General features: G+C 35.0%; 2 protein-coding genes across 4 annotated transcripts; one reads left to right on the top strand and one right to left on the bottom strand.

The window, feature by feature from the left end:
- Window positions 1-4,778: 4,778 nt before the first annotated feature.
- LOC123230148 (histone H3.3) lies at window positions 4,779-6,176 on the bottom strand. Its single transcript, XM_044656280.1, has 5 exons — window positions 6,017-6,176; window positions 5,805-5,910; window positions 5,426-5,502; window positions 5,225-5,315; window positions 4,779-5,144 (listed from the first exon to the last, which is right to left on the bottom strand). Exons 2-5 carry the CDS (start codon window positions 5,874-5,876, stop codon window positions 4,974-4,976), a joined length of 411 nt encoding a protein of 136 aa, XP_044512215.1. The 5' UTR covers window positions 5,877-5,910; window positions 6,017-6,176; the 3' UTR covers window positions 4,779-4,973.
- A 4,610-nt stretch (window positions 6,177-10,786) lies between these two features.
- LOC123229789 (protein BASIC PENTACYSTEINE6-like) lies at window positions 10,787-14,100 on the top strand. Of its 3 annotated transcripts, XM_044655739.1 has the most exons (4): window positions 10,787-10,945; window positions 11,992-12,038; window positions 12,654-12,812; window positions 12,966-14,100. In XM_044655739.1, the coding sequence occupies exons 3-4, from the start codon at window positions 12,744-12,746 to the stop codon at window positions 13,905-13,907; spliced, it is 1,011 nt and encodes a 336-aa protein (XP_044511674.1). In that variant the 5' UTR covers window positions 10,787-10,945; window positions 11,992-12,038; window positions 12,654-12,743; the 3' UTR covers window positions 13,908-14,100. The 3 variants fall into 3 exon arrangements, with proteins under 3 accessions (XP_044511674.1, XP_044511673.1, XP_044511675.1); XM_044655738.1 differs by lacking the exon at window positions 11,992-12,038; XM_044655740.1 differs by lacking the exons at window positions 10,787-10,945; window positions 11,992-12,038 and having other exon boundaries at window positions 12,635-12,812.
- Window positions 14,101-14,223: the final 123 nt, after the last annotated feature.

Here is a 14,223-nt window from a genome sequence, read left to right as displayed (position 1 = left end):
CTTTTTGTAGCTCGAATTGGTTTGGTTTTAAAATAAGTCAAACTTCTTAATTCGAAATCAGTTTATATTTAAAGTAAACGAATTCGAACCAAGCCAAATCAAGCTAAGCCGACTTTTAAATCCGAGCTAACTCGATTCGGATCGAACCCTACTCAAGTCCAATAACCAATCTTACAACCATTAAACTAGATAAATTAAAAGTTTAATCTTGATATGTCGTTAGAAGAAACTTGAACACATACTCTCTTATATGTTATTAAGTATGTCAAATAATCTTTCTTAGAGCTTTGTACAACCTTTTATCTATATGACATATTAAATTTTAGGGAAAAGGACAATTTCCCACCCAAGTTTTAGTCCAAATTTAAAATTCTACCATGACAGATAAAAATCTTAAATACTCATCTATGGCTAACTGTTATCCAAATTTTTAGTTAGAGGTAAAGTTAAAATAGTCATTTTATCTATAAACATTGAAACCTAAAAAAATTATATCATTCCCCCTAGTTTAGAAAACTCACATTTACTCCCCATTATTAAACTTTGAAAAATTCACTTTTCCCTTTCCAGATTTAATCTCCAGTGACTTTAGAAACCAACCAATGATAAAGAAGAAGTGAAGGTCTTTTTCGACGAAGGACAACCCTTCGTAGTATAGATCAAGAAGATGAAACGTCTTATAGATCGGGAAGAAGAGACTAAGGATGACACTTTATCGTCCTTCATTGTTGTGTCTAAACAACTTTCTTTTGTCATCCTTTATCGGCCTTCGTGGTTGAATCTGGAAGATGGATAGAAAGTATCGACTGTCGATTGAAATGATGATGGCCAGAGAAGAAAACAAACCATAGAAATGAAATTTAAACTTTTCAAACTTTGAGAATGGGTTAAAGTGTTAGTTTTTAAAACCCGAGAGGGAGAAAATGATATAAATTTTAAAGTTTTAGGATTTATAGATAAAATGACGATTTTATCTCTACCTTTAACTAAAAATTTAGACAGTAGTTAATTAATAAATGAGTGTTTAGATTTTTCATCTGTTATAGGTATGATTTTGTGATTAGATTAAAATTTGGGTGGGAAATAGTCCTTTTCCCTGTACAATAATGAATCTAGACAGAATTGCTTGCTATGGTAAGTAGAATAAACATCCAAGGTTGTAGGAGAAGAGTTTGGCACGAGGAGAGATCATGGGAACAAGTTAATTTGTCAAGTCTTACTCTTATAGTTGTTTCTAAATGAAAGAATCTTCTACCCTACCTGTAGATGGCTTGACGAGTACGTATTTTTCTTTTCTTTGAATGGAAGTTTTCTCCGAGTGGGAAGCTTCCCCAGTTCTCACAATTGAGCCAGTATGACCGTGTTGATGGCATTTTAATAGCCGAAACAACACTATTCTTTTGCTTTTCTTTCTGTGATTGCTCTTTTTAGCTTTTTGTCATATCCTGGAAGATTTTGTTTTCGGTTACACAAAGCACCTGTTTTGGTTCCCCGCGTGATATTATTCTTGTGCACTTGGATTTCGTGCTTCCAACTCAAGAAGCTGCCAATAGATTGAACACAAAAATGCTTGTACAAATATGGACACATTCTACTCGTCTGTTTGTCATGTTTGTCACCATGTGTATAAAATGTGCAATAGGGATGAATTTAACGTCGAATTGGATCGATCTTAATTTGAACAAGGTAAACTCGAAATGGGATACCCTTTAACTCAAATCTAATAAATTATTGGTACATTCATCTTTTTTCACTACTTTTATTTTGTTCCGATAATTTTTCTACAATCTCATTGTTAGTACAAACTAACCTTTTTTTTAATTTGAATTGAATTTATATTTACTTTTATATATGTTCGGTGTTGATCAAATTTAACCTTAACGATAATTTGCTAACAATGCACCGGGTCATTAGACCCTCTCGTATCAGGACAAAATAAGAATAAAAAAGGCCCACCTGCCATTTTCCAAGTTAGCTTAGGCAGAAAGTCACATTCTCCATGTCAGCCTACTTATAGCCTGTCAAACTTTACACCGATTTGCTTTTAATTTTTAAATTGTTTTGGAGCTGCCAACAGACATAAATTTTCTGCCATAGCTAGGCCTTTCCCAGTAATATTGCTTCCCAGCTCCCGTGATACTCGTTGTCATAGATTGCCTTTTAAATCTTCATTTTCGAGAGATGAATGAAGAAATCATCAACATGAATTACAGTCACGGTTTAAGTTTCCAGATTCGTATTTCAACATCTCAAAACTCCGAACACCGTCGAGCCATTTTCTTAAGAACTTGCAAAAGAACAAAGAGATGGAACTGAGACTGCCTAGTAAATACAAAAACACATTTACCCGTGAAACCCTGTGTGAAGTCAAAATGCGAGGAATAAAGTACATGGGGCATATGGATCTGTATGCATGCAGCAACATGCAAAAGATGAAAGAAAAATGAAATGAAGTATTTTCATTAATAAAGTAAAGGCAATTAATCTGTTTGATTTCGCAGAAGTAATACATGAATGCTAGAAAATATTGTTCGATTATAGTTTTTTCTTTTAAACTTTATAACTTAAAACATATAAATTATTTTATTAATTTTATCTTAATATTTATAAACGATATAAAATATTTATACATACTCAATATTTCTTATGTTTTATCGATGAGAGATTTTTCTAAGATATGACATTTACCCCTTATGAGATTCATTGTTTTCGTTAAGGTTTATCCTGTTACTACTCAATAGGATATGTAAAATAACTTTGATGTTATTTGTAGCATCTTAATATACATAGTTTTATCAACTGTTAATATATTATTCACCTTAGACATACAAAATAATCCTAAACCCTATCAAAGGTAGAAAAACCCTTAATACACTATTATTATTCACCCAATTATAACTATGATGTATATTGGATTATCCTTATTAATCACATTAACCTCATTCATAAACTTTATTAAATTATTCAATTATCGAGTTTTTTTTAACAAAAGTAATATTATATATACCTATTTTAAATATATAAATTAGTACATACTTATATATATATTGTCACATGATTAAATATTATTTTATTTTTAATATAAAATCATCTAATCTATAATAATATATATATAATATACACCTATTTATATACTTAAAATAAATATATATAATTTTATTATTCACACAATAAAATATGGTGATAAAATCGATTTTTATTTTTTTATTATCCCGTCATAACGTCCTATAGAATCTATATGGGGAAAAGTTGTGGATACGAGAGCATTAATCATGTGAGGCAGAAGAGAAGACATGTTTCGATCCAAAAGCTAGAAATAAATGAGAGAATCAAATTGGGTGTAATCATGTCATGTGTGTTAAAAGAAAGTGGGCAGTTTGTGCAAATGGTGTGCGGGGGAATGGCAGTTTGTGTGTCACGGGTTATTATTATTGGGACCTTGAATCTAATGTTCACGGGCCTGCTTCAATACACATTCCCATCTAATTTAAATCAGTTTTAAAACCTGATGAGACTGAAAGCTACTGCTAGTTCGTTGGTGTCTCTACAATATTTTTCCAATCATTTTACGAGTTATCTTCATTATTGGCCGCTGAGAATCCAAGACTAGATCCTCCATGATCGGCCCTTTTCTGAGGGATTTATCTACAAACTCTGGGCATGCTTACAAACTAAATCGGGCCTTTTCAAGGGATCTTGTGAAAGCTACTATTGTTTGGGCTAAGATCCCTAGCACAACACACTCTGTACAGTGTGGTTTCTTCTCATCTATGCAATGTCATGAATATACTTATTTGGTCCGAACCCAAACAATCAACAAGGGTTTCTCCTCACAAAGGGGATCGCAATGAGTAGACCCAAACGACTATTTACCAAAAACACAGATCTCTACAATGTCGTAAGACCATATATGGGGGTTGATGAGAAGTTCAACTAATTTTGCAAGAATTCTAGATCAAGTTTCTAATAAACTTTGATTTTCAACTAGTCCAACACTAACTCTTAGATACATTTCTTGCTGAAAGTATCCCTAATCCCATTGATATCGGGTGGGACCGAATAATTTGATGGGGTTAGTTGTTGAACCATACCACATAGTTCCAGCGAGATGAGACTAGGGCTGGATTCAAACCGAGCCAAACTCGACTCGCAGCCAGCTCGGGCTCGGCTCAAATTCGACTCGAACTCGACTCGAATCAAATTCGATTCGATTCGTTTATTATATTAAAACGACACCGTTTTGTATATATATATGAATCAAAACGACGTCGTTTTATATAAAAAAAAAATTTTAAAAATATATCGAGTCAATCCGAGCCAGCTCGGGCTCGACTCGAACTCGAACTCAAACTAACTCGACTCGAATCCAACCCTAGATGAGACAGAACATTAGTTTGACCCGAGATCTTTTTAAAGCCCAACTACGATTCAAACTCAAAGCACCTCAGCGATGCGTACACCTACACACTTGAATCTACCTTTTGACATATAGAATGTTTTGCACCTAGCTTTGAATCATAGTCAGGGTTTGATTTGAACCGACTCACTACCGGTAACAATATAACTGAGTAACAAATCCTTGGGAAAGCATCCCGAATGGTCCTCGCGCTGGAATTAATGTTAATTATCTATTTATGTTTAAATCAATCCAAATGTTCGAATTCAATCTCGGCCTTGACATAACCAGCACTCAGGCCTAATCAAATTCGACATTAAACAATACTCCATTCACACACACCACATTCATGTGAAAAAGCTTAAAAAAGTATCGAACCACATTCGAACAACAAAGATCATTAGCAAACTCGAACAAGTTTTGTGTGTAGACATAATAGCTTCAACAATAACAACCATTTATCCTACCAACTTCTTGATATACTCTTCTTTACAAGAGAAAAGAAATAAGCACCAAGTTCGTAAAAAATAAACCCTAAATAAGACAACTCCATGGGGCATATAAATCAGGAATACACTTAAGCACGCTCGCCTCGAATTCGCCTAGCCAATTGGATATCCTTAGGCATGATTGTAACACGTTTGGCGTGAATTGCGCAAAGGTTGGTATCCTCAAACAGACCTACAAGATAGGCCTCAGCAGCTTCCTGAAGAGCAAGCACCGCGTGACTCTGGAACCTCAAATCCGTCTGCACCAACAAAAAGAAAATAAGCACAATGAATCCTCACAAAAGGAACTACGATTAACACAAAGGGAACAAGCAGCCACCTTAAAGTCTTGAGCGATTTCTCGAACAAGGCGCTGGAAGGGCAATTTCCGGATCAAAAGCTCAGTACTCTTCTGGTACTTACGGATTTCACTGTAATATTAATGCAGTTATCGTTATTGGTTATTGCAGAACGATTATAAAACCGAGAATCAATCATTTGCTTGGATTCCCAGAAAAAGAATTTAAGTACAACAATTTACCGAAGAGCAACAGTTCCAGGACGGTAACGGTGAGGCTTCTTTACTCCACCGGTGGTAGGAGCAGATTTTCTTGCGGCCTGAATTTGGTTAATTACCAACAAAAATAATAATTAGAACAGTAGTTTCTATCAAATTTACGCTTAAATACAAAACGCACAGAAAATCTCAAGCAAATCTTGAAACCCTAGAGAAGTATTTGAATTTCATTCCATTAAGTTCAAGACCTTTAAATCGTTAAGAAATCAATAATCAACAATATTTTCATCCAAAACACATGAATACGATAATGATCGAACGATCTAATTTCCTTCTAACCAAACAAATTATCAACGAAAGAACAGGGAGAAGAAACAACATACGAAACCCTAAGCAGACATACCTTTGTGGCAAGCTGCTTCCTGGGAGCCTTTCCTCCGGTTGACTTGCGAGCGGTTTGCTTGGTACGAGCCATTCCTCTTCAATCAACAACGCGGCGTCTAGACAATCTGCCAATATTGAAAAAAAACAAAACTTGAATCAGATCTTCAACAAACGCCGAAACATAGTCACGGAAAGCGCTTCAAAATAGCCGTTCAAAACGGTGTTGCTTACCTTGAGTACGAAGAACCAGAGAGATTGAGAGAAAATTAGGAATTTGTTTCTGCTTCTAGGAGGAAGGTTAATCAGGATCCAGACCGTAATACAGCGCAGGTGAAAGTACAGGATTATATTGGCAAGGGTGGGATTGTTAGGTCGGTTTAATTTGGGAGTAACTAACTAGAACGACGACGTTTGGGGATTTTAGAAAATTCCTCAATCCGTGTGTTTCCGTTTCTGATTGGTTCATTAATTTGTACGAGGATTGCCAGCGTGGACGAGTTGTGTTTCTTCTGTGAGAGAAGACGGAATGAGTGAGCTTATGGTAACTCACGATTTGTGTTAATGTTGCCACTTTCCCATATCCCCAAGGTTACATTCGCAATAGTTTGTCTCATGCCATCTGTCCCCTAAATTATGGGTCTCTATTCAGTCCTGCCTTGGGTGGGGATTAAAATTCTCCTTGTCGTGGACAAGATAGACATCCCTTACTCGTAGACGAGGCCGGCGATCTTAGCAGGCCGAATTTGGAATGACCTATTGTACTCACGGATTGTATTGTATTATAGTTGAACCAATTAAAGATGGCACTGGAGAGGGTCAGAAGGAGATCTTAATTCCCATGGCCGTCTTCATCTCTGACTTGTCTTTGTTAAGAGGATAAAAGAAAATCTTCTCTCCTTCTCCTTCCCGTTTCACAAAAAAAAAAAATTCTCATCTCTATATTTATAAAAAAAAATTTTTTTATATTCCCTAAATATAATATAAATATATTAAATAATAAAATTAAAATTAATTTATTATTTCAAATATCATAAATATGATATATTAATCACTTTAATATACACAATAAAAATTAAATAAATTTAAAAAACATAAATACTCTAAAACTATAAAAATATGTTAATATTTTAAGTAAATATATTAATATAAAAAAACAGAAATGGAGATGGGACAGAGAGAGGATACATATATCTATGTCTCCAATTACAAGAATTTTTTCATTTTTATCAAACAAATTTTCTTCCAAACCCCTAAAATAAAGCCTAAATTACCATATCTAGAGCCAACCCTTTGATATGTTTATTTATAATTAAAATAATCTTTAATTTTAAAATAATTATTAAAAAAACATTCATTTATAAAATTTAACTCTAATCCATTTTTTCTATGTTTTAATAATTTAATTCTCTAGTTTTCGTTAGTATAACACCTTTCTCCTTTGCTCAAATTTTGAGAATAAAGATTCTTTATTATTCTTGTTTTAGAAACAAGGTGGAAACAAAAATAAATTTCTTCTAATATGGGATGATGATAAAAAATAAGAAATTCAATTTCTACTCACTCCGTTAACATCTTTAAGTTTGTATATTTCAGTAATTAAATAATAATTTAATAAATCGTTTAAATATCATTTAATTGACTTCTTATGCAACCGTAACCAAAATTGTGCCACGTCAAGCAATCCAAGTTACCATTCTTAGACTTCCTTTTTACTGTTCAAAATTCAATTTTCAATTCTTGCCTGGAGAAAAGTCGTTTATTAAGATAATTAATAATGAGAAAAATAAAATTAATTGGATGTCATTTTAAAGCAAAATTGACAACAAAAAAAAAAAAGGATAAAAGATAGCAATTTATCATTTTCTAATTTTTGATACAGGCACTCAATTTTTTAAAACTTTTTATTTATAATAAATATTAAAATTATTATAACATATCCAAATTTTAAATTATAAATAAAATATCTCTAAATTACATTCGTCATTAATCTAAACTTATAAAATGGGGTTGACGGCCATGGTGTCAGTTTTGACCGATGGACAATGGTTACATTGCCATAGACAACGGGACAAAAACTTAGTTCATCCATTAATTTCAATGTTTAGATCTATGGAACGCCCGTTGAACTATATCTCTGCTTAACCGCATCGCCATCGGACTAACATAATCCAAACAGCAGTCAACCAACGCCGGTGCAGCCGCGATGGATTGGAAAAATGAGCAGAGGATATTCATGGGCAGTCTTGGCGGACTAAATGCTGCTCGGGCTGCCATATCCGCTAAGCTCTTTTCATCTCAGGTTGCTCTTTTTCTCATCTGCCGATCCTCACACCAACTGACGTTATTATTGTTCACCAATTAAAAATTGTCCCACCCTGTAATCCGCGTTGTCGATTTTAGCTTGTAATTGTTAGAACTTAGAAAGAACATCCTATTTTTAATATTTCTTCAAATTGGATCCTTGTAGAGGAATTTTAAAATCCACATGCGTATGGTAAATTTGTAGTAAATGATCTTCTTCGTTTGGCCAGTGGTGTGGTCTTTTATTCATCGAGGCCATTATTTGTGCGTGGCGGCTGTTTGTTTCAAGTTTTAATTCAAAGCTTCCTGCTAGACTAGCTCAGTAGTCCTTGCTTAATTAGGCTGTGGCTATGAAACAGCCATGTAACAGTGTATATATCAAGTTTCACATTTTGCGTTTACAAGTTTTCTGTTATGAATTTACAAGTTCCGTGTTGAAGTACTGTTTCTGAAGCAGAACACATGCTTGTAATGCAGCATCCAAGGCATTTCTCTATGTTCTCTCAAGTGATACGAAACCTTCGAAACTCACACCTCAAGGCCATATAAACTTTATATCAAAAATTCATACTTTCCAATATAAAATTTAAATTTTATATCTTATTCTTAGGATTGAACATACGATTACTAAACTCGAACAAATATTGAGAGAACCATATCTTAAAAGTTAACGATATAGATTGAGAAGCCCAAAGCCATAAGAATCTCACATCAAAAACCATACTTTTCGATGTATTAACCAAATCTGCATTCGGGATCATAAAAACATGTTTTATACATGTTTGCCCAGTTTGTTTTCTTTCTTCCTTCCTTCCTTTTTTTTTTTTTTTTTTTTTTGCTTTGTTCATTTTCTTTGTCAATATGTTGGTTCCATTTCAAGTTAAGCCTTTTCTTTCTCTCTATCTTCTTCTTCGTTGAAATTTTTATAGTTTTTGTTTCATGTTATTCTACGCACACCTCTTGTACTTAACAGCTTATCCGGTATGGACCGGTCATGGTGTTTAATATATAACAATGTGGGGTTGTTTGTTATGTCAACAGTCCTAAAGCCCTCTCTTCCCTACAGGCAACGGTCACAAACTTTGCTGCTAACTTCTTCTCTTCTGGTCTAGCTGGATTATTTTTGTTCAGGGAACCATTACCGTTTCAGGTAACAATTGGACTATGTGATTGATTGAGTTTGGAATCTTTGACCATTTGAATGTATTGATCTATTTAGATCTTAAAAGGATTCTCCTGCTTCATGAAAATGTGATTTTGCTTGTTCTTTTTCAAAAATATTTTCTGTAAAAGTCAATGTACTCGGCGCATGATTGTTTCTTCAATTGTTAATGATCTGAGCATGAATTATTGATTACCTCTACATGTGGTAGAAGACGATTTCAAATTGCAAACTTGGTTTTGTAAAATGCAGAACTGAAAAGTGTGTGTATATGGGTTGGTTTACAAGTAAACAAGGGTAAGTAGCACTGGTAAATTCCACACTGTATGATGTTTCTAGGAGTAACAAAATTGAGGGAGAAAATCTATTTGCCTTGGTTTCATCAGTATGGCTGGTATGTAATCATGGTAGCCATGCAAGGAAAAACACTGACTTGAGTTTACAGAAGACATGCAAGGAAAAATTTACTTTGTATTAACTTGAGTTAAAGAAGATAGCCAATGTCCTTGGTTGTATAAACTTTAGATTTTATATTCATGTGTAGGACAGCATCAGTCTCTCCCAGTATTTGATTTTAAATTTGTTTTACAACATCATATTGCAGCATTACCTTGCGACCAAAGAACTCGTAGTTTCAGATATTTTTCTCACTAAGTCATACAGTTCTGATAAAAATTTGTTTTGCAGTGGTGTACAGGTGCCCTTCTCACTGTAATTGGTACTCATTCTTGGTAAGTCAAGTGTCGAGATAAAGGTGAGCATGAATTAAGGTTTTAGATCAAGTTTAGCTTGAGATGTTACGGTGCAGTGAAGTTAATAAAGAAAGAGAAATGCTCGTGGGAGACAGTCTAATACTTTCATTAGAGGTTGCATTTGGGTGCTGTTCTAATTGAACCGAATAATTGTTACACTTATTAACCTTTTTTACTAATTTTATTCATAAAAAATGTGAATGAATGTTTTAATTATTTATTTATTTTTAATTTAAAATCACTTAATTATATTAAATTTCTATTAATTTATATAGATAAAATTAAATAAGAAAAATTGATGTTGTATTATTCAATAATTTGAACTTAAATTCACTTGAATGAGGAATAATAACTTTAAAAGAAGATCACAAGTTGTAAGAGGGGGAATACATCCCTGTTTTTTATTCGGTGGGATTTACCCCTTGGCATGCCATGATGTTTACTGTAAAGTCTGAGCTCAAGTACATCAAAGCCAGACACCAAATAAACAGAGCCCATGAAAATGAAACGCGCATTATCTTTGTCTTTTTTATCCACGCCCAACCCATTAATACAAAAACTAAAAGCAATCAGACCCGTCCACGGTACAGGAATCTCGAGGCACCTCCCACATTGGACGGTTAGAACAGAGTTCGTAGATGGGAGATGGCCCATTCGCCGCTCCACACCCCACGCAACCAACAAAACTTGTTCACGGTGTCAATACTTCCTTACACCAGCAGTAACTTGAGTGTTACTTTAATTGGGAGAGGATCAGAGGAGACGGATATAAAATATTAAATTAAAAATGAAAACAGTACATTGATGACTTATGAAGAGAAAACGAAGTAAATACCTAACCAAAGACATAAAGTCGAAAATTCTCTCACCTTTCTCTCTCTTTCTGTTCCACAAGTATTTCATCTTCTTCCCAATCAGGGTTCTTTCTTTCTGCTTCTTTTACTGGTAAGTTTCTATTTCCTCTCTCTATTTCTATCATTTTTTATTTTTTTTATTTTATGTATTCAGTTTTTAAGTAATTGATCATTCTTATCTATCTGTTTTTGATTCTTTAAAAGTGGGTTGTACTGTATATTTCAACTAATGTTGACTTGTTTTACTGTTTTGGTTTCTGTGCGCGCGCGCGCGTGTGTGTGTTTCTGTGTATGTAAGTGAAGCTTGCTTTAGCTGGCTTAAACCTACTGCTCTTTTATATTTTATTTCTGCTGTTTTGGGGACAGTGGTGGAAAGGGGGTCATTTTAGATGGTTGGGTTGGTGATTTTGAAATTCAAGTCATTGGGTGAAGCTAAGGAAGCAAGGATTAGTGTCACTTTTAGTGTTTGACTAGAAGAGAGTTTGGGATCTCTAGTTTATTTCTGGTTAGAGGTGAAACATGTATGCTTGGTTTGTTCATAGCGACTAGTTGGCAAATGCTTTTTATCCTAGGCTTGTTGAGATCAATATAGTGCTTGAGGTATTGTGTTTAACTTCCTGGGGATACTATTAATGTTGGAAATAAAGAATTTGGCACGAGAACTGATTCCCGAAAGAAGGATGAGAATCAGAAAATGGTAAAAAAGAATTAGTTAATTGTGTTTGCAATATTATCAGATGAATTCTAAATCATCAAGTTTCAGGGCTTTCGTAGAATATAATTGGACATAATTGACAATCTTCAAGAATGAGCTCCTAGAACTTTATAGCTGCATTTTGGGATGGTGATTGTGCAATAACATGACAACAAAGCATCATGTGATTCTCTCTGTATATTTTCGCTTTTGTGTGGATTTTGAACCTCCTTTTTTATTCATTTCTTAATGCTTGTGGCTATAACCCTGCAAGCTTTGGACCCATTTTTCAAGATGATTAAAACAGTGTGCCTATACATAATATGGAAAACCATATGAAAAGTAGTGCTCTGTTTAATAATTTTGTTTTCTTAAATTCCTGGATGGAACCAAAGTCAGTGAGGTTTTTGATTGATTACTGATTACTGAATTAACATGAGCAGGACTATGAGAGAAGACCCAATCAAACCTGTAGTTTATGCAATTTCAGGTAGATTCTTCTTGTTTCAAATAGAATAAAACTTACTATGTATGTTTGTATCACTCTGCTGCTAGTATATGGCAGGTGTAATGCTTACTTCCTGAAGTTTTGTTTTGTCATCGAAGTTAAGAATTACTGATAGCGATGTTTCTGTTTCATGATCTAACATTACTTTTGCTTGCAATTTTTCAATTAATTTTTTTTTCATCTTATAGAGAAACTATTGGGGCTAATCTATTGAGGTTTCCAGCCCTCCCATTCTAAACTCGCAAATATTCTTGGGGTTCATTAATTCAGTCTTATAACCTTTCAGACCTTGTCCCAACACTTTTACGTCTAACTAATACAGCTGCTCATGCGTGAGAGATATTGGCTTCTCTTCAGCTGCAAAAGGATGTTATGATGTTTGAATTGTTCATTCTTTTGTTTGACCTATCAGTGCCTTTAATTTGCTTAAGCAGTTGTGCTTCCGCTAGTTTGGCTGTGAATTTTATTCTTATAATTGTATATCCTTTAATTCATTTTAAGGCTTTGCTACAGCGTTCAAGCCCATCTTCATGCAGTGGTTGTTTTCAGTAATAGTTTTCCCTTTACTTCTTTTTTAGTTTCCCTCTTTTGATGCAGGATATGTAGCCATGAAAGATTATGATGTTTAATTGTCCAAGCATCTTTCCACATTGTGCATTTCCCATCTTGAATTAATTTGCATATCAAATGGATGACGGTGGGCATCGTGAAAACGGGAGACATAAAGCAGAGCAGTATAAGGCAGCTCAGGGCCAGGTATTTACTAGCAGTACTGTGGGAAATTAAAAGTTGAACAGTGTGAATTAACAAATATAAGAATTTCTTTGGTCACCAATACAATTGCTTTGAGAAGATTTTTTCATGTAAAGTCTGTATCTGATGATTATTATTGCACTGGTGTTATAACAGTGGTTTGCGCATCATCAACCAACAATGAAACAGATAATGGCCATTATGGCTGAGAGAGATGCAGCCATACAAGAAAGAAATTTAGCCCTCTCAGAGAAAAAGGCAGCCATTGCAGAACGAGACATGGCATTCCTGCAGCGAGATACAGCTATTGCTGAACGTAACAATGCTATGTTAGAACGAGACAATGCCATTGCAAGTCTTCAGTATCAAGAAAATTCTTTAAACAGTGGTAGTATGTCCTCATGTCCACCAGGATGCCAAATTGCTCGTGGGGTGAAGCACATACACCAGCCACAGCAGTTTACACATTACCTGCCCCACACAACTGAAGCTGCATATGGTGCAAGAGAGATTCATACAAGTGGTGGCAACCCCATGTCTACTGGTGCTACTGAGACTGGAAAGCCACGACGGGTTAAACGAGCAAAGGAGGCCAGGGTGATGCCACCTAGTAAGAAGACATCAAAATCCCCACGGAAGATTAAGAGGGAAACTGAAGACCTGAATAATATTGTGTTTGGGAAGCAACAAGAGTGGAAGAGTGTGCAAGATTTGGATGGAGGAGACGATGTAAACAAACATTTGGCAACGTCAAAGTCTGATTGGAAGGGTCAGGTCCTGGGATTGAACCAAGTTACATTTGATGAAACCACCATGCCAGCACCTGTATGCTCCTGCACTGGGTCGCTAAGGCAGTGTTACAAATGGGGTAGTGGGGGATGGCAGTCTGCATGCTGCACAACCTCCTTGTCCATGTACCCCCTACCAGCTGTGCCAAACAAGCGGCATGCCCGAATAGGTGGCCGGAAGATGAGTGGAAGTGCATTCAACAAGCTGCTTACTCGACTAGCTGCTGAAGGCCATGATCTGTCAAGGCCAGTTGATCTCAAGGACCATTGGGCCAAGCATGGAACAAATCGCTACATCACAATCAAGTAGATTTTAAGAAATTTTGCTACGGAGGTAATAACAAAATCTATGTTGCTAAAATGATAGTTAATGGGTCGGATCGGAGGCAAAATTATTGAAATACATGAATAGATTGTCTCACTTTTCGATTTCCTTTTAATCTTTTGTCAACATTTTTGGTGCTTCGTGATAAATATGAGTAAGCAGACGGTTTAAATGAGAATCAGGGTAGTTTGTGCTTTCTTATTGGCTAGTTTAAGTTCCTTAACATTAGTCAGTTATAAAATCTGCCTCTGTAGCTAAAGATGCATGTAGAGGGTCGTGTAACTTATATGTCGATCCCAAT

Source organism: Mangifera indica, chromosome 11, assembly GCF_011075055.1.
Source record: "Mangifera indica cultivar Alphonso chromosome 11, CATAS_Mindica_2.1, whole genome shotgun sequence".
NCBI classification, from domain to species: domain Eukaryota; kingdom Viridiplantae; phylum Streptophyta; class Magnoliopsida; order Sapindales; family Anacardiaceae; genus Mangifera; species Mangifera indica.
This window is presented reverse-complemented; position numbering and strand designations above follow the sequence as displayed.

Bases quoted from the DNA above. Each gene is read 5' to 3' on its own strand.
- LOC123230148 (XM_044656280.1), bottom strand. From the start codon at position 5,876: ATGGCTCGTACCAAGCAAACCGCTCGCAAGTCAACCGGAGGAAAGGCT. The intron at 5,503-5,804 runs GTATGTCTGCTT...AACCAAATTCAG, and splicing joins GGAAGCAGCTTGCCACAAAG to GCCGCAAGAAAATCTGCTCC. The intron at 5,145-5,224 runs GTGGCTGCTTGT...TTGTTGGTGCAG, and splicing joins AAATCGCTCAAGACTTTAAG to ACGGATTTGAGGTTCCAGAG.
- LOC123229789 (XM_044655738.1), top strand. From the start codon at position 12,744: ATGGATGACGGTGGGCATCGTGAAAACGGGAGACATAAAGCAGAGCAG. The intron at 12,813-12,965 runs GTATTTACTAGC...GTGTTATAACAG, and splicing joins ATAAGGCAGCTCAGGGCCAG to TGGTTTGCGCATCATCAACC.